The sequence below is a fragment of the Salmo trutta genome, chromosome 7 (genome assembly GCF_901001165.1).
Source record: "Salmo trutta chromosome 7, fSalTru1.1, whole genome shotgun sequence".
NCBI classification, from domain to species: Eukaryota; Metazoa; Chordata; class Actinopteri; order Salmoniformes; family Salmonidae; genus Salmo; species Salmo trutta.
The window spans coordinates 58521548-58543908 of record NC_042963.1 but is presented as its reverse complement, the minus strand read 5'-3'; the positions used below and the strand labels follow the sequence as shown (position 1 = coordinate 58543908).

Sequence of the window (22361 nt, the reverse complement as noted above, 5' to 3'; positions counted from 1 at the left end):
TATTTGCTGTTGTTTTAGGCTAATCAATGTTATAACAATATTGTTGATGTTTTTGAATCTGGAAAGAGGATAATGATTGTTTATAAACTAGCTTTCATTGGTTAAAAAAAAGGGGGAAACGAAAATAAACAACAAACATTTACATTTACGTCATTTAGCAGACGCTCTTATCCAGAGCGACTTACAAATTGGTGCATTCAACAACATTTTCATTATCATGATAATAACTGTTTTTTTTGTCTTCTGCAGGCTTCCAGTAATGGAGTCTAATCCTACTCAGTTACCTGTGGAACGGGACTCCAGCTCTTCTCCACCGAGCTCCAAACAGGACCTCCCAACATTCAACCCCAACCTGAAACCCAACCAGGTCAGCGAGACAGCCCTGTATGGAATCCCCATAGTGTGTCTGGTGCTGGACGGCCAGGAGAGGCTGTGTCTGGCCCAGATCTCTAACACCCTGCTGAAGAATTACAGCTATAACGAAATCCACAACCGGCGTGTGGCTCTGGGCATCACCTGCGTGCAATGCACCCCGGTCCAGCTGGAGATCCTGAGGCGTGCGGGCGCCATGCCCATCTCCTCGAGGCGCTGTGGGATGATAACAAAGCGCGAGGCCGAGAGGCTTTGTAAATCGTTTATCGGAGCTCACAACCCTCCAAAACTACCGGAGAATTTCGCGTTTGATGTTTCCCACGAGTGCACGTGGGGGAGCCGTGGTAACTTTATACCAGCCAGGTACAACAGCTCCCGAGCCAAGTGCATCAAGTGCTCCTTCTGTAATATGTATTTTTCTCCCAATAAGTTCATATTTCACTCTCACCGAACATCAGAATCCAAGTATACCCAGCCAGACGCGGCTAACTTTAACTCCTGGAGGAGACACCTCAAACTGACCGACAAGGGCTCGCCGGATGATTTAGCTCATGCGTGGGAGGACGTCAAAGCCATGTTCAACGGGGGCAGCCGGAAGAGGACGCTGCCCATGCACCGCCACGGGCCCGAACGTTCCTCTCCGTTAAAACCTCACCAAGGACCTTCCAACCTGCCCCGGAGAGACTCACCGGAGATACCCCCTAAAATCCTCCGCTGCGAGGATAACCGGGGAGGTATGGGGAGTATGGCGTGTATCACGCGCAGCTATCCCATTATTCCGGTGCCGAGCAAAAGCTACGGGATACTGCAGAACGTGAAGATCCCTCCACCTCTCTTCCCACACCCATACGGGTTTCAGGCCTTCGGGTTGTGTCAGAAGAAGGATGACAGTGGTGTGATGGGGGAGTCGAATAAAGCCCACCTCTCTGGCGTCTTCTCCTGGCCGCGCACCAAGGACAGCGCCTACCACTCTTTCCCCATGTTCTGGCCTACTGCAGACGGCCTGCCCATACCGTCCTTCCCCCACCCCCAGCCACAGCCACAGCACCAGGCCCAGCCACAGCACCAGGCGCAGCCACAGCACCAGGCCCAGCCCAAACAGCCATCGGAGGTCCTGTGCTCCAGACAGAGTGAGCTGGACGCATCCGAGCAGGGAGAAATAAATAGCAACACACCAAAGGACAGCCGGGGGGATAATGAGCGGTGCTCCAGCACTCAGTCCACCCGGAATGAGGATGACAAATCCGGGGATGAAGCGAGGTTAATGGACGGTAAAATGTCCGTTCTACCCCGGAAGATTAGCTATGTCTCCGCATTCAGACCCGTCATCAAAGACGCGGAGAGTATAGCCAAACTGTACGGTAACCGGGGGAAGTACAACGGGGCTCGAGCTGGGTATCTGTCTCCTGATTTCCTGAGCGAGAGCTCGAGCTACAGGTCCTTGTCGCCAGGCAGCGTGGAAAGCGTTGGCGAGACAGATGTGGACGTGGAGACCAATAAGTCACAAGAGGACGAGGAGTCACTTCCGCACTCCATTGAGGACAGCAGGAGCCCTCCTGTCCCCGTTCTAAGCCCGACGCGCGGTGCCGGTTCACCAAACGGCCTAGAATCCATCCCTAAGTCAGAGCAGGCCGCTGTGGTCGACTCACAGAGAATAAACCGGTATAGACAGGGCAAACAGCTTCCGGACTGCAATAAGACCACGTCTTTTGATGAAGTGAGTGATTAATATGGTCCGTCTCATTCTATTAGATGGTTATTTACATACTAAGGAAGATACTATTTAATTGTGATTAATTCATTGATTCATAAAAAAAAGTCATCCTCTTGCTTTTACACACACTTTTAAGCGCATGTTCGTTTTGTCTGTGTGAATAGCAGAGAATAAAAAGCCGTTCAAATACACTGTTCAATAGGAGAATGTGTCCCAAATGTCACCGAGCATTATTGCCCAACTATCCTAAATGATCCTGTCCGATGTGTCTAGGTGTATTCGCCGGACAGGAGCAGCCCATATGCTTTTGGTTCAGCAACGAATTACCAGACAGACAATGTGGAATCGAAAGGTTAGATGTTGTTCTGTTAACATGTTTTTTAAAATAATAAAATACATTTTGTGAAAAGGAATGAGACTTATTTGTTGTTTATTCAGATGACTGTGCCAGTAGAGAGGAGCCATCTTCCACAGTGAAGGAGGTTGAAACGAAGCCGCATAACGGCCCAAGCAGGGAGGAGGGCCAGAGAGAAGCACTGAACGAGGGTAAGTTTAAGCGCTACACCTCTCAGTCGATAATACGGTATTTTACATTTTCTGTCAGAACTTTTAATATACAAATATTTAAGCCTCTATTTTATTGGCTATTTTTATTTTTATTTTTGTAATGTTATAAATGTTGTCTCTGTGTGCATTCAGGCGAGGAAGCAACGCACAATGTTAGTATAATCTCAGACAAACATAGAAAACTGGCTAAATATAAGACCATTAAATAACAATTATAATTAATATGAATATTATTACTAATAATACGTTGGTCTATTTTGTTTAAATATGTCCTTGTTTATTATATACTTTCTTTAATAATTGGATTGATCCCTACAGAATAGGTTAGATAAGAAGTAGAACAGCTTTCACCCCAGGCCTTTTACCAATCGCGTAACAAATCGTTTAACATAAATTAGCCTATACCATTTAACCTATACCATTTAGTCTATACCATTTAGTCTAAACCCCGAAGCAATTTTCAACCCGTATTAATTTTCTATTTTTAACACATTTGTTCGTTCCTTTTCTACAGACGAATTGCAGAAACAACTCATGGAGCAAGTGGAGCTGAGGAAGAAACTGGAACGAGAATTCCAACATTTAAAAGGTATAATTCAGCAGGTTTATTCGACGCTGGCTGCTGGCTACTGGCTGGCTGCTGGCTACTGGCTGGCTACTGGCTGGCTGGCTGGCTGCTGACTGGCTGGCTGCTGACTGGCTACTGGCTGGCTGGCTGGCTGGCTGCTGACTACTGGCTGGCTGGCTGGCTGGCTGCTGGCTACTGGCTGGCTGGCTGCTGGCTGGCTGGCTGCTGACTGGCTGGCTGCTGGCTGGCTGCTGACTGGCTACTGGCTGGCTACTGGCTGGCTGCTGGCTGGCTGCTGGCTGGCTGCTGGCTGGCTGGCTGGCTGCTGGCTGGCTGCTGGCTGGCTGGCTACTGGCTGGCTGCTGGCTGGCTGGCTACTAGCTGGCTGCTGGCTACTGGCTGGCTACTGGCTGGCTGGCTGGCTGCTGGCTGGTTGGCTACTGGCTGGCTGGCTGCTGGCTGGCTACTGGCTGGCTGCTGGCTGGCTGCTGGCTGGCTGGCTACTGGCTGGCTGCTGGCTGGCTGCTGGCTGGCTACTGGCTGGCTTGCTGGCTGCTGGCTACTGGCTGGCTGGCTGCTGGCTGCTGGCTACTGGCTGGCTACTGGCTGGCTGGCTGGCTGCTGGCTGGCTGGCTATTGGCTGGCTGGCTATTGGCTGGCTGGCTGCTGGCTGGCTACTGGCTGGCTGCTGGCTGGCTGCTGGCTGGCTGGCTGCTGGCTGGCTACTGGCTGCTGGCTACTGGCTGGCTGCTGGCTGGCTGCTGGCTGGCTGGCTGGCTGCTGGCTGGCTACTGGCTGGCGGCTGGCTGGCTGGCTGGCTGCTGGCTGGCTGCTGGCTGGCTACTGGCTGGCTACTGGCTGGCTACTGGCTGGCTGCTGGCTGCTGGCTGGCTACTGGCTGGCTACTGGCTGGCTGGCTGCTGGCTACTGGCTGGCTACTGGCTAGCTGGCTACTGGCTGGCTGGCTGCTGGCTGGCTGCTGGCTGGCTGGCTACTGGCTGGCTACTGGCTGGCTGGCTGCTGGCTGGCTGGCTGCTGGCTGCTGGCTGGCTACTGGCTGGCTGGCTGCTGGCTACTGGCTGGCTGGCTGCTGGCTACTGGCTGGCTGCTGGCTGGCTGCTGGCTACTGGCTGGCTGGCTGCTGGCAACTGGCTGGCTACTGGCTGGCTGGCTGCTGGCTGCTGGCTGGCTACTGGCTGGCTGGCTACTGGCTGGCTGGCTACTGGCTGGCTGGCTGGCTGGCTGGCTGCTGGCTGCTGGCTGGCTACTGGCTGGCTGCTGGCTGGCTACTGGCTGGCTGGCTGCTGGCTACTGGCTGGCTGGCTGCTGGCTGGCTACTGGCTGGCTGCTGGCTGGCTGCTGGCTACTGGCTGGCTGGCTGCTGGCTGGCTGCTGGCTACTGGCTGGCTGCTGGCTACTGGCTGGCTGTTGGCTGGCTGGCTGGCTGCTGGCTGGCTGGCTACTGGCTGGCTGCTGGCTACTGGCTGGCTGCTGGCTGGCTGCTGGCTGGCTGGCTGCTGGCTGGACAAAAGCAATGTCGCAAAAAACTATATAATTGACATGTGTAATGGAAACGGCAGATATAGGAGACATTTTCTAAAGATCAACAACATTTTTATCCGTTCGTCGGTTTATTTCTCTTTTTGTCTAACTAACTTTATTGCGACAAATGATGACGGAAACGGTGTTTTGGGATAAATGATGACGGAAACGGTGTTTTGGGATAAATAATGAAGGAAACGGTGTTTTGGGATAAATGATGAAGGAAACGGTGTTTTGGGATAAATGATGACGGAAACGGTGTTTTGGGATAAATGATGACGGAAACGGTGTTTTGGGATAAATGATGACGGAAACGGTGTTTTGTGATAAATGATGAAGGAAACGGTGTTTTGGGATAAATGATGACGGAAACGGTGTTTTGGGATAAATGATGAAGGAAACGGTGTTTTGGGATAAATGATGAAGGAAACGGTGTTTTGGGATAAATGATGAAGGAAACGGTGTTTTGGGATAAATGATGACGGAAACGGTGTTTTGGGATAAATGATGAAGGAAACGGTGTTTTGGGATAAATGATGACGGAAACGGTGTTTTGGGATAAATGATGACGGAAACGGTGTTTTGGGATAAATGATGAAGGAAACGGTGTTTTGGGATAAATGATGACGGAAACGGTGTTTTGGGAAAAATGATGAAGGAAACGGTGTTTTGGGATAAATGATGAAGGAAACGGTGTTTTGGGAAAATGATGAAGAAAACCGTATTTTGGGATAAATGATGAAGGAAACGGTGTTTTGGGATAAATGATGAAGGAAACGGTGTTTTGGGATAAATGATGAAGGAAACGGTGTTTTGGGATAAATGATGACGGAAACGGTGTTTTGGGATAAATGATGAAGGAAACGGTGTTTTGGGATAAATGATGACGGAAACGGTGTTTTGGGATAAATGATGACGGAAACGGTGTTTTGGGATAAATGATGAAGGAAACGGTGTTTTGGGATAAATGATGACGGAAACGGTGTTTTGGGATAAATGATGACGGAAACGGTGTTTTGGGATAAATGATGACGGAAACGGTGTTTTGGGATAAATGATGAAGGAAACGGTGTTTTGGGATAAATGATGAAGGAAACGGTGTTTTGGGATAAATGATGAAGGAAACGGTGTTTTGGGATAAATGATGAAGGAAACGGTGTTTTGGGATAAATGATGAAGGAAACGGTGTTTGGGATAAATGATGAAGGAAACGGTTTTTTGGGATAAATGATGAAGGAAACGGTGTTTTGGGATAAATGATGAAGGAAACGGTGTTTTGGGATAAATGATGAAGGAAACGGTGTTTTGGGATAAATGATGAAGGAAACGGTGTTTTGGGATAAATGATGAAGGAAACGGTGTTTTGGGATAAATGATGAAGGAAACGTGTTTTGGGATAAATGATGAAGGAAACGTGTTTTGGGATAAATGATGAAGGAAACGGTGTTTTGGGATAAATGATGAAGGAAACGGTGTTTTGGGATAAATGATGACGGAAACGGTGTTTTGGGATAAATGATGACGGAAACGGTGTTTTGGGATAAATGATGACGGAAACGGTGTTTTGGGATAAATGATGACGGAAACGGTGTTTTGGGATAAATGATGAAGGAAACGGTGTTTTGGGATAAATGATGAAGGAAACGGTGTTTTGGGATAAATGATGAAGGAAACGGTGTTTTGGGATAAATGATGAAGGAAACGGTGTTTTGGGATAAATGATGAAGGAAACGGTGTTTTGGGATAAATGATGAAGGAAACGTGTTTTGGGATAAATGATGAAGAAAACGGTGTTTTGGGATAAATGATGAAGGAAACGGTGTTTTGGGATAAATGATGACGGAAACGGTGTTTTGGGATAAATGATGACGGAAACGGTGTTTTGGGATAAATGATGACGGAAACGGTGTTTTGGGATAAATGATGACGGAAACGGTGTTTTGGGATAAATGATGAAGGAAACGGTGTTTGGGATAAATGATGAAGGAAACGGTGTTTTGGGATAAATGATGAATGAAACGGTGTTTTGGGATAAATGATGAAGGAAACGGTGTTTTGGGATAAATTATGAAGGAAACGGTTTTTTGGGATAAATGATGAAGGAAACGGTGTTTTGGGATAAATGATGAAGGAAACGGTGTTTTGGGATAAATGATGAAGGAAACGGTGTTTTGGGATAAATGATGAAGGAAACGGTGTTTTGGGATAAATGATGAAGGAAACGGTGTTTGGGATAAATGATGAAGGAAACGGTGTTTTGGGATAAATGATGAAGGAAACGGTGTTTTTGGGATAAATGATGAAGGAAACGGTGTTTTGGGATAAATGATGAAGGAAACGGTGTTTTGGGATAATGATGAAGGAAACGGTGTTTTGCGATAAATGATGAAGGAAACGGTGTTTTGGGATAATGATGAAGGAAACGGTGTTTTGGGATAAATGATGAAGGAAACGGTGTTTTGGGATAAAATGATGAAGGAAACGGTGTTTTGGGATAAATGATGAAGGAAACGTGTTTTGGGATAAATGATGAAGGAAACGGTGTTTGGGATAAATGATGAAGGAAACGGTGTTTTGGGATAAATGATGAAGGAAACGGTGTTTTGGGATAAATGATGAAGGAAACGGTGTTTTGGGATAAATGATGAAGGAAACGGTGTTTGGGATAAATGATGAAGGAAACGGTGTTTTGGGATAAATGATGAAGGAAACGGTGTTTTGGGATAAATGATGAAGGAAACGGTGTTTTGGGATAAATGATGAAGGAAACGGTGTTTTGGGATAAATGATGAAGGAAACGGTGTTTTGGGATAAATGATGAAGGAAACGGTGTTTTGGGATAAATGATGAAGGAAACGGTGTTTTGGGATAAATGATGAAGGAAACGGTGTTTTGGGATAAATGATGAAGGAAACGGTGTTTTGGGATAAATGATGAAGGAAACGGTGTTTTGGGATAAATGATGAAGGAAACGGTGTTTTGGGATAAATGATGAAGGAAACGGTGTTTTGGGATAAATGATGAAGGAAACGGTGTTTTGGGATAAATGATGAAGGAAACGGTGTTTTGGGATAAATGATGAAGGAAACGGTGTTTTGGGATAAATGATGACGGAAACGGTGTTTTGGGATAAATGATGAAGGAAACGGTTTTTTGGGGGATAAATGAATGACGGAAACGGTGTGTTTTGGGGATAAATGATGACGGAAACGGTGTTTTGGGGATAAAATGATGAAGGAAACGGTGTTTTGGGATAAATGATGAAGGAAACGGTGTTTTGGGATAAATGATGAAGGAAACGGTGTTTTGGGATAAATTATGAAGGAAACGGTTGTTTTGGGAAAAATGATGAAGGGAAACGGTGTTTTGGGATAAATGATGAAGGAAACGGTGTTTTGGGGATAATGATGAAGGAAACGTGTGTTTTGCTGTTTGGGGTTCTGATAAATGATGAGGAAACCGTGTTTTGGGATAAATGATGAAGGAAAACGGTGTTTTGGGATAAATGATGAAGGAAACGGTGTTTGGGATAAATGATGAGGAAACGTGTTTTGGGATAAATGATGAAGGAACGGTGTTTTTGGGATAAATGATGAAGGAAACGGTGTTTTGGGATAAATGATGACGGAAACGTGTTTTGGGATAATGATGAAGGAAACGGTGTTTTGGGATAAATGATGAAGATGACGGAAACGGTGTTTTGGGATAAATGATGAAGGAAACGGTGTTTTGGGATAAATGATGAAGGAAACGGTGTTTTGGGATAAATGATGAAGGAAACGGTGTTTTGGGATAAATGATGAAGGAAACGGTGTTTTGGGATAAATGATGAAGGAAACGGTGTTTTGGGATAAATGATGAAGGAAACGGTGTTTTGGGATAAATGATGAAGGAAACGGTGTTTGGGATAAATGATGAAGGAAACGGTGTTTTGGGATAAATGATGAACGGAAAACGGTGTTTTGGGATAAATGATGAAGGAAACGGTGTTTTGGGATAAATGATGAAGGAAACGGTGTTTTGGGATAAATGATGAAGGAAACGGTGTTTTGGGATAAATGATGAAGAAAACGGTGTTTTGGGATAAATGATGAAGGAAACGGTGTTTTGGGATAAATGATGAAGGAAACGGTGTTTTGGGATAAATGATGAAGGAAACGGTGTTTTGGGATAAATGATGAAGGAAACGGTGTTTTGATGAAGAAAACGGTGTTTTGGGATAATGATGAAGGAAACGGTGTTTTGGGATAAATGATGAAGGAAACGGTGTTTTGGGATAAATGATGAAGGAAACGGTGTTTGGGATAAATGATGAAGGAAACGGTGTTTTGGGATAAATGATGAAGAAACGTGGTTTGGGATAAATGATGAAGGAAACGGTGTTTGGGATAAATGATGAAGGAAACGGTGTTTTGGGATAAATGATGAAGGAAACGGTGTTTTGGGATAAATGATGAAGGAAACGGTGTTTTGGGATAAATGATGAAGGAAACGGTGTTTTGGGATAAATGATGAAGGAAACTGTGTTTTGGGATAAATGATGAAGGAAACGGTGTTTTGGGATAAATGATGAAGGAAACGGTGTTTTGGGATAAATGATGACGGAAACGGTGTTTTGGGATAAATGATGAAGGACGGTGTTTTGGGATAAATGATGAAGGAAGACGGTGTTTTGGGATAAATGATGACGGAAACGGTGTTTTTGGGATAATGATGAAGGAAACGGTGTTTTGGATAAATGATGAAGGAAAACGGTGTATTTTGGGATAAATGATTACGGAAACGGTGTTTTGGATAAATGATGACGGAAACGGTGTTTTGGGATAAATGATGACGGAAACGGTGTTTTGGGATAAATGATGAAGGAAACGGTGTTTTGGGATAAATGATGAAGGAAACGGTGTTTTGGGATAAATGATGAAGGAAACGTTGTTTTGTGATAAATTATGAAGGAAACGGTGTTTTGGGTTAAATGATGAAGGAAACGGTGTTTTGGGATAAATGATGAAGGAAACGGTGTTTTGGGATAAATGATGAAGGAAACGGTGTTTTGGGATAAATTATGAAGGAAACGGTGTTTTGGGATAAATGATGAAGGAAACGGTGTTTTGGGATAAATGATGAAGGAAACGGTGTTTTGGGATAAATGATGAAGGAAACGGTGTTTTGGGATAAATGATGACGGAAACGGTGTTTTGGGATAAATGATGAAGGAAACGGTGTTTTGGGATAAATGATGAAGGAAACGGTGTTTTGGGATAAATGATGAAGGAAACGGTGTTTTGGGATAAATGATGACGGAAACGGTGTTTTGGGATAAATGATGAAGGAAACGGTGTTTTTGGGATAAATGATGAAGGAAACGGTGTTTTGGGATAAATGATGAAGGAAACGGTGTTTTGGGATAAATGATGAAGGAAACGGTGTTTTGGGATAAATGATGAAGGAAACGGTGTTTTGGGATAAATGATGAAGGAAACGGTGTTTGGGATAAATGATGATGGAAACGGTGTTTTGGGATAAATGATGAAGGAAACGGTGTTTTGGGATAAATGATGAAGGAAACGGTGTTTTGGGATAAATGATGACGGAAACGGTGTTTTGGGATAAATGATGACGGAAACGGTGTTTTGGGATAAATGATGACGGAAACGGTGTTTTGGGATAAATGATGACGGAAACGGTGTTTTGGGATAAATGATGAAGGAAACGGTGTTTTGGGATAAATGATGAAGGAACGGTGTTTTGGGATAAATGATGAAGGAAACGGTGTTTTGGGATAAATGATGAAGGAAACGGTGTTTTGGGATAAATGATGAAGGAAACGGTGTTTTGGGATAAATGATGAAGAAAACGGTGTTTTGGGATAAATGATGACGGAAACGGTGTTTTGGGATAAATGATGACGGAAACGGTGTTTTGGGATAAATGATGAAGGAAACGGTGTTTTGGGATAAATGATGAAGGAAACGGTGTTTTGGGATAAATGATGAAGGAAACGGTGTTTTGGGATAAATGATGAAGGAAACGGTGTTTGGGATAAATGATGAAGAAACGGTGTTTTGGGATAATGATGAAGGAAAACGGTTTTTTGGGATAAATGATGAAGGAAACGTTGATAACGGTGTTTTGGGATAAATGATGAAGGAAACGGTGTTTTGGGATAAATGATGAAGGAAACGGTGTTTTGGGATAAATGATGAAGGAACGGTGTTTGGGATAAATGATGAAGGAACGGTGTTTTGGGATAAATGATGAAGGAAACGGTGTTTTGGGATAAATGATGAAGGAAACGGTGTTTTGGGATAAATGATGAAGGAAAAGGTGTTTTGGGATAAATGATGAAGGAAACGGTGTTTTGGGATAAATGATGAAGGAAACGGTGTTTTGGGAATAAATGATGACGGAAACGGTTGTTTTGGGATAACTGATGAGGAAACGGTGTTTTTGGGATAATGATGAAGGAACGGTGTTTTGGGATAAAGATGAAGGAAACGGTGTTTTGGGATAATGATGACGGAAACGGTGTTTGGGCTAATGATGAAGGAAACCGGTGTTTGGGATAAATGATGAAGGAAACGGGTTTTGGGATAAATGATGAAGGAAACGGTGTTTTGGGATAAATGATGACGGAAACGGTTGTTGTTTGGGATAAATGATGACGGAAACGGTGTTTTGGGATAAATGATGAAGGAAACGGTGTTTTGGGATAAATGATGAAGGAAACGGTGTTTTGGGATAAATGATGAAGGAAACGTTGTTTTGGGATAAATTATGAAGGAAACGGTGTTTTGGGATAAATGATGAAGGAAACGGTTTTTTGGGATAAATGATGAAGGAAACGGTGTTTTGGGATAAATGATGAAGGAAACGGTGTTTTGGGATAAATGATGAAGGAAACGGTGTTTTGGGATAAATGATGAAGGAAACGGTGTTTTGGGATAAATGATGAAGGAAACTGTGTTTTGGGATAAATGATGAAGGAAACGGTGTTTTGGGATAAATGATGAAGGAAACGGTGTTTTGGGATAAATGATGAAGGAACGGTGTTTTGGGATAAATGATGAAGGAAACGGTGTTTTGGGATAAATATGAAGGAAACGTGTTTTGGGATAAATGATGAAGGATCGGTGTTTTGGATAACATGATGAAGGAACGGTGTTTTGGGATAAATGATGACGGAAACGGTGTTTTGGGATAAATGATGAAGGAAACGGTGTTTTGGGATAAATGATGACGGAAACGTGTTTTGCGGAAAATGGTGAAGGAAACGGTGTTTTGGGATAAATGATGACGGAAACGGTGTTTTGGGATAAATGATGAAGGAAACGGTGTTTTGGGATAAATGATGACGGAACGGTGTTTTGGAATAAATGATGGAAGGAAACGGTACGTGTTTGGGATAAATGATGACGGAAACGGTGTTTTGGGATAAATGATGACGGAAACGGTGTTTTGGGATAATGATGAAGGAAACGGTGTTTTGGGATAAATGATGAAGGAAACGGTGTTTTGGGATAAATGATGAAGGAAACGGTGTTTTGAGATAAATGATGAAGGAAACGGTGTTTTGGGATAAATGATGAAGGAAACGGTGTTTTGGGATAAATGATGAAGGAAACGGGTTTTTGGGATAAATGATGAAGGAAACGGTGTTTTGGGATAAATGATGAAGGAAACGGTGTTTTGGGATAAATGATGAAGGAAACGGTGTTTTGGGATAAATGATGAAGGAAACGGTCGTGTTTTGGGATAAATGATGAAGGAACGGTGTTTTGGGATAAATGATGAAGGAAACGGTGTTTTGGGATAAATGATGAAGGAAACGGTGTTTTGGGATAAATGATGAAGGAAACGGTGTTTTGGGATAAATGATGAAGGAAACGGTGTTTTGGGATAAATGATGAAGGAAACGGTGTTTTGGGATAAATGATGAGGAAACGGTTGTTTTGGGATAAATGATGAAGGAAACGGTGTTTTGGGATAAATGATGAAGGAAACGGTGTTTTGGGATAAATGATGACGGAAACGGTGTTTTGGGGTAAATGATGAAGGAAACTGTGTTTTGGGATAAATGATGAAGGAAACTGTGTTTTGGGATAAATGATGAAGGAAACGGTGTTTTGGGATAAATGATGAAGGAAACGGTGTTTTGGGATAAATGATGAAGGAAACGGTGTTTTGGGATAAATGATGACGGAAACGGTGTTTTGGGATAAATGATGAAGGAAACGGTGTTTTGGGATAAATGATGAAGGAAACGGTGTTTTGGGATAAATGATGAAGGAAACGGTGTTTTGGGATAAATGATGACGGAAACGGTATTTTGGGATAAATGATGAAGGAAACGGTGTTTTGGGATAAATGATGACGGAAACGGTGTTTTGGGATAAATGATGACGGAAACGGTGTTTTGGGATAAATGATGATTGCCGAATACTTCCGAAGGTACGCGGGACACGTGTTGTCATCACGTAACTATAAACTCCACATTTCAGTGTAAATTCCTAGTTTACTGCTTGCAAAATCAATATTTTTTTAAACTATAAAAGTTATGTTTCTTTGCAGGACAACTATTGTCCTGAGTTTCAAGAATGCCTGAATTGCTTTGCCTTACTTATCTGGTTGGCTGGCAAGTTTCCACCAGATGTACAGGAGTGTGGTGAGGACCAGCCTAGGCAGCCCGTAGTGCATGGCCTGTAGATCTGTGGTGATACTTAGACACATGATAATTATTACAGATGTACAGGAGTGTGGTGAGGACCAGCCTAGGCAGCCCGTAGTGCATGGCCTGTAGATCTGTGGTGATACTTAGACACATGATAATTATTACAATGTGGCAAATATTAGTCAACTATTGCATTCTATCCATGCTGGCTTTCACGGGCTACCAGAGGTATGAAACAGATAGGTGGGAGGACACACAGGCTGTCGCCAATTTATTAACACGCAATTTGCCTAACTAGGTAATGGAACTACCTTTTTATTCCACATTGTAGGTTTTTTTGGCGAAAACGTTTTATTTGTTTTGTGACGTCATTGCGCCCCACCGTTTTTATCGACACAATATAGTTAAATGGAAACGCACCCTATTTTCAATGCGAACTTTTCTAAATGTCGACAACAACAACAACAAAAATCACTGGACAAGTTAATGGAAAAAATAGCTATTGTTCATCTGATCAAATGTTACAGTTTTATAGTTTTTGATTCCAACGAGTTAGAGAGTGCTTCTCTTAATGTCATGCTTGTCATGATCAGCATCTTGAACGCTGAACAAAAACAATTCGATGAGGTTTTGCACTGCGTTTTATTTGACATGCTGCGTTCACGTACTAGTCGGATCTAGGAAACACTGGCATTTTGACTTGCTAACTGGTTGTAGTTATATACGTACCGTGTTTAACCACTTAGCAAGTCGGACATTTCTGAGTTTCCTTTTCCCGACTAGCATATGAACGCGGCATTAGTGCATATTGATGTTGATGTTTTCTGTCAAACGCATATGGCTGCAATGGTCATTTAGCTATTTACCACGTCTAAGTGCTGTATCCAGGCACTCCGCGTTGTGTCGTGCATTAAAGCGGGGGGAGATATTGTTGCACCTGCAATGGTAATTTAGGAAGCTAGATTACATTTTGCCCGTGTAGGATGCCAGAGTGTATAATAGGCTGCCATATTAAAAGAATAGCCAAGTTAGGCTAGTTTATCGGCTATGCTAAAGATGACTAAGCTATTGTAAATTGCTCCCCAGATAATTTCCATCATCAGATGAAAAGGGAGCTGTCCTACAGGGAGGAGATGGTCCAGCAGCTTCATATTGTCAGAGGTGAGAAGATACCAAACATTCACACGGAGGCATACTGGTAGAAAAGACTAGCTGCTTACAAAGTGGGACCATTATTAAACAACATCAACGAGTGTTGATGTAAAAAGAGCTATATGAATAAATTTAATTGGTTGATTGATCAAATGCAATTTTTTTTTTTTGTGCAAAATAAATCAATTGATGAATAATCTATCCTCTAAATGTATCTCGATAAACTCAGAACATATGGAGATGTATGTGGCCATAACTGTAGATTTAAATCACTAGATGAGTGATGTAAATCAGGGGTTCCCCCTACCTCTCCTCTGGACTTCCAGCCATTCAATACATTTGGTGTTCCACAGCTAGCCTACCTCTCCTCTGGACTTCCAGCCATTCAATACATTTGGTGCATTCCACAGCTAGCCTACCTCTCCTCTGGACTTCCAGCCATTCAATACATTTGGTGCATTCCACAGCTAGCCTACCTCTCCTCTGGACTTCCAGCCATTCAATACATTTGGTGCATTCCACAGCTAGCCTACCTGATTCCACTCGTCAACTAATCATCAAGCCCTTGACTAGGTGAATCAGGTGAGCTACTGTTCCCCAAAGCCACTGATGTAAAATCCTAGCTCTTAATATCTTCCTCTGTCCCTTACATATAGACACATTATGCAGCGAGCTGCAGCGGGAGTAAAAGGCTCGCTATGCTATTCAACACAAGTTGAAAGGTAACTAATATGAAGCCTGTGGGAATATGCTAATAAATAAATATGCAGTGCGTTTCGGAAAGTATTCAGACCCTTTGCTATGAGACATGATAATTGATCTCAGGTGCATCCTGTTTCCATTGATCATCCTTGAGATGTTTCTACAACTTGATTTGAGTCAAATTGTAGTAAGTTCAATGGATTGGACATGATTTGGAAAAGCAGACACCTGTCTATATAAGGTCCCATAGTTGACAGTGTATGTCTCAGCAAATACCAAGCCATGAGGTCGAAGCAATTGTCCGTAGAGCTCTGAGACAGAGATTTTTTTTATTGTCCCCAGCACAAGGTGCACCTGTGTAATGATCATGCTGTTTAATCAGCTTCTTGATGTGCTATACCTGTCAGGTGGATGGATAATCTTGTCAAAGGAAAAATGCTCACTAACAGATATGAACACATTTGTGCAAAGAAATTGAGAGAAATCAGCTTTTTGTGTGTATGGAACATTTCTAGGATCTTTTGTTTCAGCTCATGAAACATGAGACCAACGCTTTGCATGTTGGGTTTATATTTTTGTTCAGTGTGTATATATACAATTCCAGTAAAAAGTTTGGACACACCTACTCATTGTAGAATAATAGTGATGACATCAAAACTATGATATAGCACATACGGAATCGTGTACTAACCAAAAAAGTGTTAAACAAATGAAAATATATTTTATATTTGAGATTCTTCAAATTAGCCACCCTTTTCCTTGATGACAGCTTTGCACACGCTTGGCATTCTCTCAACCAGCTCATGAGGTAGTCACCTGGAATACATTTTAGTTAACAGGTGTGCCTTGTTAAAAGTTCATTTGTGGAATTTCTTTCCTTCTTAATGCGTTTGAGCCAATCAGTTGTATTGTGACAAGGTAGGGGTGGTATACAGAAGATAGCCCTATTTGGTAAAAGACTAAGTCCATATTATGGCAAGAAGAGTTCAAAATATGCAAAGAGAAATGACAGTCCATCATTACTTTAAGAAATTCAGGTCAGTCAATCCGGAAAATTTCAAGAACTTTAAAAGTTTCTTCAAGTGCAGTTGCAAAGACCATCAAGCGCTATGATGAAACTGGTTCTCATGAGGACCGCCACAGAAAATGAAGACCAAGAGTTACCTCTGCTGCAGAGGATAAGTTCAGATTGCAGCCCAAATAAATGCTTCTCAGAGCTCAAGTAACAGACACATCTCAACATCAACTGTTCAGAGGAGATTGCGTGAATCAGTCCATCATAGTCGAATTGCTGCAAAGAAACCACTACTAAAGGACACCAATAATAAGAAGAGACTTGCTTGGGCCAAGAAACATGAACAATGGACATTAGACCAGTAAAAATCTGTCCTGATGAGTCCAAATGTGAGATTTTTGGTTCTAACCACCATGTCTTTGTGAGATGCGGAGAAGTTGAACAGATGATCTCCGCATGTGTGGTTCCCACCGTGAAGCATGGAGGAGGAGGTGTGATGGTGCTTTGCTGGTGACACTGTTAGTGATTTATTTAGAATTCAAGGCACACTTAACCAGCATGGCTACAACAGCCTTCTGCAGAGATAAGCCATCCCATCTGGTTTGCGCTTAGTGGGACAATCATTTGTTTTTCAACAGGACAATGACCCAAAACATACCTCCAGGCTGTGTAAGGGCTATTTGACCAAGAAGGAGAGTGATGGAGTGCTGCATCAGATGACCTGGCCTCCACAATCACCCAACCTCAACCCAATTGAGATGGTTTGGGATGAGTTGGACCGCAGAGTGAAGGAAAAGCAGCCAACAAGCGTATGTGGGAACTACTTCAAGACTGTTGGAAAAGCATTCCAGGTGAAGCTGGTTGAGAGAATGCCAAGAGTGTGCAAAGCTGTCATCAAGGCAAAGGGTGGCTACTTTGAAGAATATAAAATACATTTTGATTTGTTTAACACTTGTTTTTGGTTACTACATGATTCCATATGTGTTATTTCATAGTTTTGATGTCTTCACTATTACTCTACAATGTAGAAAATAGTAAAAAATAAAGAAAAACCCTTGAATGAGTAGGTGTGTCCAAACGTTTGACTGGTGCTGTATATACACACTGAAGAAACGCAACATGCGCAACATGTAAAGACATCTAACCCTTTATCCACAGCAAGACTGTTCACGGGTTTACATTCCTAACTAGGTGTGTCCTTTTGTATGAAATCTGCAGTTAAAAAAACATATATAAAACATTTTTACTGCAGTTTTCATACACAAGGACACACATAGTTAGGAATGTTAACCTGTGAACAGGCTGTGGCTAAAGGGTTAGATTGTATTCTTCAGACATGCAGTGCCTTCGGAAAGTATTCAGACCTCTTGACTTTACCACATTTTGTGATGTTACAGCCTAATTCTGAAATTGATTTAATTACATGTGTTCCTCGTCAATCTACACACAATACCCCATAATGACAACATGAAAACAGGTTTTTATTTTTGGACATTTATTAAAAATTTAAAACAGAAATACCTTATTTACAAAAGTATTCAGACTCTATGCTATGAGATTCAAAGTTGAGCTCAGGTGTATCCTGTTTCCATTGATAATTCTTGATGTTTATACAACTTGATTGGAGTCCACCTGTGGTAAATTCAATTGATTGGACATGATTTGGAAAGGCACACACCTGTCTATATAAGGTCCCACAGTTGACAGTGCATGTCAGAGCAAACACCAAGCCATGAGGTCAAAGGAATTGTCCGTAGAGATCAGAGACAGCATTGTGTCGAGGCACAGATTTGGGAAGCGAACCAAAACATTTCTGCAGCATTGAAGGTCTCCAAGAACACAGTGGCCTCCATCATTCTTAAATGGAAGAATTTTGGAACCACCAAGACTCTTCCTAGAGCTGGCTGCCCGGCCAAACTGAGCAATCGGGGGAGAAGGGCCTTGGTCAGGGAAGTGACCAACATCCCAATGGTCACTGACAGAGCTCTAGAGTTCCTCTGTGGAGATGGGAGAACCTTCCAGAAGGACAACCATCTCTGCAGCACTCCACCAATCAGGCTTTTTTGGTAGAGTGGCAAGACGGAAGCCACTTTTCAGTAAAAGACAAATGACAGCCCGCTTGGAGTTTGCCAAATGGCACCTAAAGGACTCTCAGACCATGAGAAACAAGATTCTCTGGTCTGATGAAACCAAGATTCAACTCTTTGGCCTGAATGCCAAGCATCACGTCTGGAGGAAACCTGGCACTATCTCTATGGTGAAGAATGGTGGTGACAGCATCATGCTGTGGGGATGTTTTTCAGCAGCAGGGACTGGGAGACTAGTCAGGATCGAGGGAAAGATGAACGGAGCAAAGTACAGAGAGATCTTTGATGAAAACCTGTTCCAGAGCACTCAGGACCTCAGACTGGGGCGAAGGTTTACCTTCCAACAGGATAACGACCCTAAGCACACAGCCAAGACAACGCAGGAGTGGCTTCGGGACAAGTCTCTGAATGTCCTTGAGTGGCCCAGCCAGAACCCGGACTTGAACCCGATCTAACATCTCTGGAGAGACCTGAAAATAGCTGTACAGCGACGCTCCCCACCTGACAGAGCTTGAGAGGATCTGTGGAGAGGAAAGGGAGAAACTCCCCAAATACAGGTGTGCCAACCTTGTAGCGTCATACCCAAGAAGACTTGATGCTGTAATCGCTGCCAAAGGTGCTTTAACAAAGTACTGAGTAATGCATCTGAATACTGATGTAAATGGAATATTTCTGGGTTTAAAAAAAAAAAAAATTAGCAAACATTTCTAATAAACTGTTTTTACTTTGTCATTATGGGGTATTGTGATGTCATTATGGGGTATTGTGATGTCATTATGGGGTATTGTGATGTCATTATGAGGTATTGTGTGTAGATTAATGAGGGGGGAAAAAACTATTTAATCCATTTTAGAATGAGGCTGTAACGTAACAAAATGTGGAAAAAGTCAAGGGGTCTGAATACTGCCCGAAAGCACTGTCCATAAACATGCAGTCTGTTAATGAAGTTGTATTACATTTTAGAGCCTTGATTCAAGTTGACCCACAACTGCCTTTAACTACATTTAAATTCAAATAGGTTTGTCAAGTTACATTTACTGAGGAAAAAGAGAATGAACTTATATGCATTTTGAAAACACATCAACAGAAAGTAATTGTGCATTGTGAGGACCAGACACACACACACACACACACACACACACACACACACACACACACACACACACACACACACACACGTACATCTAGTGGATCTATTTAGTGTCTATTCCCTTTCTTCCCAGAAGCTCACGACGCGCTACACCAATTCTCCTGTAAGATGCTGACTCCTCGCCACTGCACTGGAACCTGCTCCTTCAAACCTCCTCTTCTACCACCCTAGTCCCTTCCCACAGTCCGCCGTGGAGCCCCGTCAGTCTGGAAAGCAAGACTACTACCACCCTGAAGACTAGGCGTACAGTATCCAAAATACTAGGCAGGGTCTGAGTTAGGGTAGACAATGTAACACTAGAGAGACAGGGTCTGAGTTAGGGTAGACAATTTAACACTAGAGAGACAGGGTCTGAGTTAGGGTAGACAATTTAACACTAGAGAGACAGGGTCTGAGTTAGGGTAGACAATGTAACACTAGAGAGACAGGGTCTGAGTTAGGGTAGACAATTTAACACTAGAGAGACAGGGTCTGAGTTAGGGTAGACAATTTAACACTAGAGAGACAGGGTCTGAGTTAGGGTAGACAATTTAACACGAGAGAGACAGGGTCTGAGTTAGGGTAGACAATGTAACACTAGAGAGACAGGGTCTGAGTTAGGGTAGACAATTCCCAGTAACTTTTCAAAAGTTTTCCCAGAAATCCTGGTTGAAAGATTCCTAGAATCAGAAAGGAATAAGCAGGAAACCTGGAATTCTCCAACCAGCATTTCTGGGAAAACTGGTCATTTTGGGAAAGTTACCAGAATTTTGCAAACCTTGTCTGAGAAATGAAATGTGATCAGCATTTTAGATCATAATACATAATATTATATAGACATGGAGGACCTGATCCTAGATCAGCACTGCTACTCTGAGAGGCTTTATGAATCCGGCCCTGGCCTCTATCAAATGACCACATCATTGTACCAGAGCAATGCTTTGGCGTGAGGGAAACCAAGAGCTGTCATTAGCGACTGCATTAATGATATTAACTGTAACATATGAGAGAATGTGTCTTCAGACTCCGTGTATAATTTATATAAAGTTATAAAGTACCACATGAAAAATATTATATGTTTAATTGAAAATATGACCATAACTTTTATAAATCATTAATATACAGTGCCAGTCAAAAATTTGGACACACCTACTCATTCAAGGGTTTTTCTTTATTTTTACTATTTTCTGCAATGCAGAATAATAGTGAAGACATTAAAAATATGAAATAACACATATGGAATCATGTAGTAACCAAAAAAGTTAAACAAATCAAAATATATTTTATATTTCAGATTCTTCAAATTAGCCACCCTTTGCCTTGATGACAGCTTTGCACACTCTTGGCATTCTCTCAACCAGCTTCATGAGGTAGTCACCTGGAATGCATTTCAGTTAACAGGTGTGCCTTGTTAAAAGTTAATTTGTGGAATTTCTTCCCTTCTTAATGCGTTTGAGCCAATCAGTTGTATTGTGACAAGGTAGGGGTGGTATACAGAAGATAGCCCTATTTGGTAAAAGACCAAGTCCATATTATGGCAAGAACAGCTCAAATAAGCAAAGATAAACGACAATCCATCATTACTTTAAGAAATTCAGGTCAGTCAATCCGGAAAATTTCCAAAAATGTGAAAGTTTCTTCAAGTGCAGTCGCAAAAAAAATCAAGCACTATGATGAAACTGGCTCTCATGAGGACGGGAAAGGAGGACCCAGAGTTACCTCTGCTGCAGAGGATAAGTTCAATAGAGTTACCAGCCTCAAATTGCAGCCCAAATAAATGTTTCACAGAGTTCAAGTAACAGACACATCTCAACATCAACTGTTCAGAGGAGACTGCGCCAATCAGGCCTTCATGATCGAATTGCTGCAAAGAAACCACTACTAAAGGACACCAATAATAAGAAGTGACTTGCTTGGGCCAAGAAACACGAGCAATGGACGTTAGACCGGTGGAAATCTGTCCTTTAGTCTGATGAGTCCAAATGTGAGATTTTTGGTTCTAACCACCATGTCTTTGTGAGATGCGGAGAAGTTGAACAGATGATCTCTGCATGTGTGGTTCCCACCGTGAAGCATGGAGGAGGAGGTGTGATGGTGCTTTGCTGGTGAGACTGTCTGTGATTTATTTAGAATTCATGGCACACTTAACCAGCGTGCCTACCACAACATTCCGCTGCCATACGCCATCCCATCTGGTTTGAGCTTAGTGGGACTATCATTTGTTTTTCAACAGGACAATGACCCAACACACCTCCAGGCTGTGTAAGGGCTATTTGACCAAGAAGGAGAGTGATGGAGTGCTGCATCAGATGACCTGGCCTCCACAATCACCCAACCTCAACCCAATTGAGTTGGTTTGGGATGAGTTGAACTGCAGAGGGAGCCAACAAGTGCTCAGCATATATGGAAACTCCTTCCAGACTGTTGGAAAAGCATTCCAGGTGAAGCTGGTTGAGAGAATGCCAAGAGTGTGCAAAGCTGTCATCAAGGTAAAGGGTGGCTACTTTGAAGAATCTAATTTAAAATATATTTTGTTTAACACTTTTTTGGTTACTACATGATTCCATATGTGTTATTTTATAGTTGTGATGTCTTCACTATTATTCTACAATGTAGAAAATAGTAAAAATAAAGAAAATCCCTTGAATGAGTAGGTGTTTCCAAACTTTCGACTGGTACTGTATATATTTGGTGGAAAGTGCAATGAATAATATATATCCTGTGAAAGTTTTGTTACTTCAATGTGGCTATTTAAGTGGTATTATTTTAATGTATGTAGTTTACGTTTGATTTCATTTCTCAATGTTAACTAATTGCCATTGTTCGCTCTCTGCTAATCTGCAAC

At 42.5% G+C, this 22361-nt stretch overlaps 1 protein-coding gene across 1 annotated transcript; it reads left to right on the top strand.

The window, feature by feature from the left end:
• The first annotated feature begins 259 nt into the window (after positions 1-259).
• Positions 260-19960, top strand: LOC115196657 (SKI family transcriptional corepressor 1 homolog-B-like). Its single transcript, XM_029757501.1, has 6 exons — positions 260-2089; positions 2360-2438; positions 2525-2632; positions 3168-3242; positions 14518-14592; positions 19611-19960. Exons 1-6 carry the CDS (start codon positions 260-262, stop codon positions 19706-19708), a joined length of 2265 nt encoding a protein of 754 aa, XP_029613361.1. The 3' UTR covers positions 19709-19960.
• The last annotated feature ends 2401 nt before the right edge of the window (positions 19961-22361 follow it).

What these genes read in the sequence shown, in the direction of transcription:
- LOC115196657 (XM_029757501.1), top strand. Translation starts at nt 260, where the DNA reads ATGGAGTCTAATCCTACTCAGTTACCTGTGGAACGGGACTCCAGCTCT. An exon ending in AGACCACGTCTTTTGATGAA is followed by an intron (nt 2,090 to 2,359) that starts GTGAGTGATTAA and finishes CGATGTGTCTAG; the next exon opens with GTGTATTCGCCGGACAGGAG. An exon ending in GCAGCTTCATATTGTCAGAG is followed by an intron (nt 14,593 to 19,610) that starts GTGAGAAGATAC and finishes CTTTCTTCCCAG; the next exon opens with AAGCTCACGACGCGCTACAC.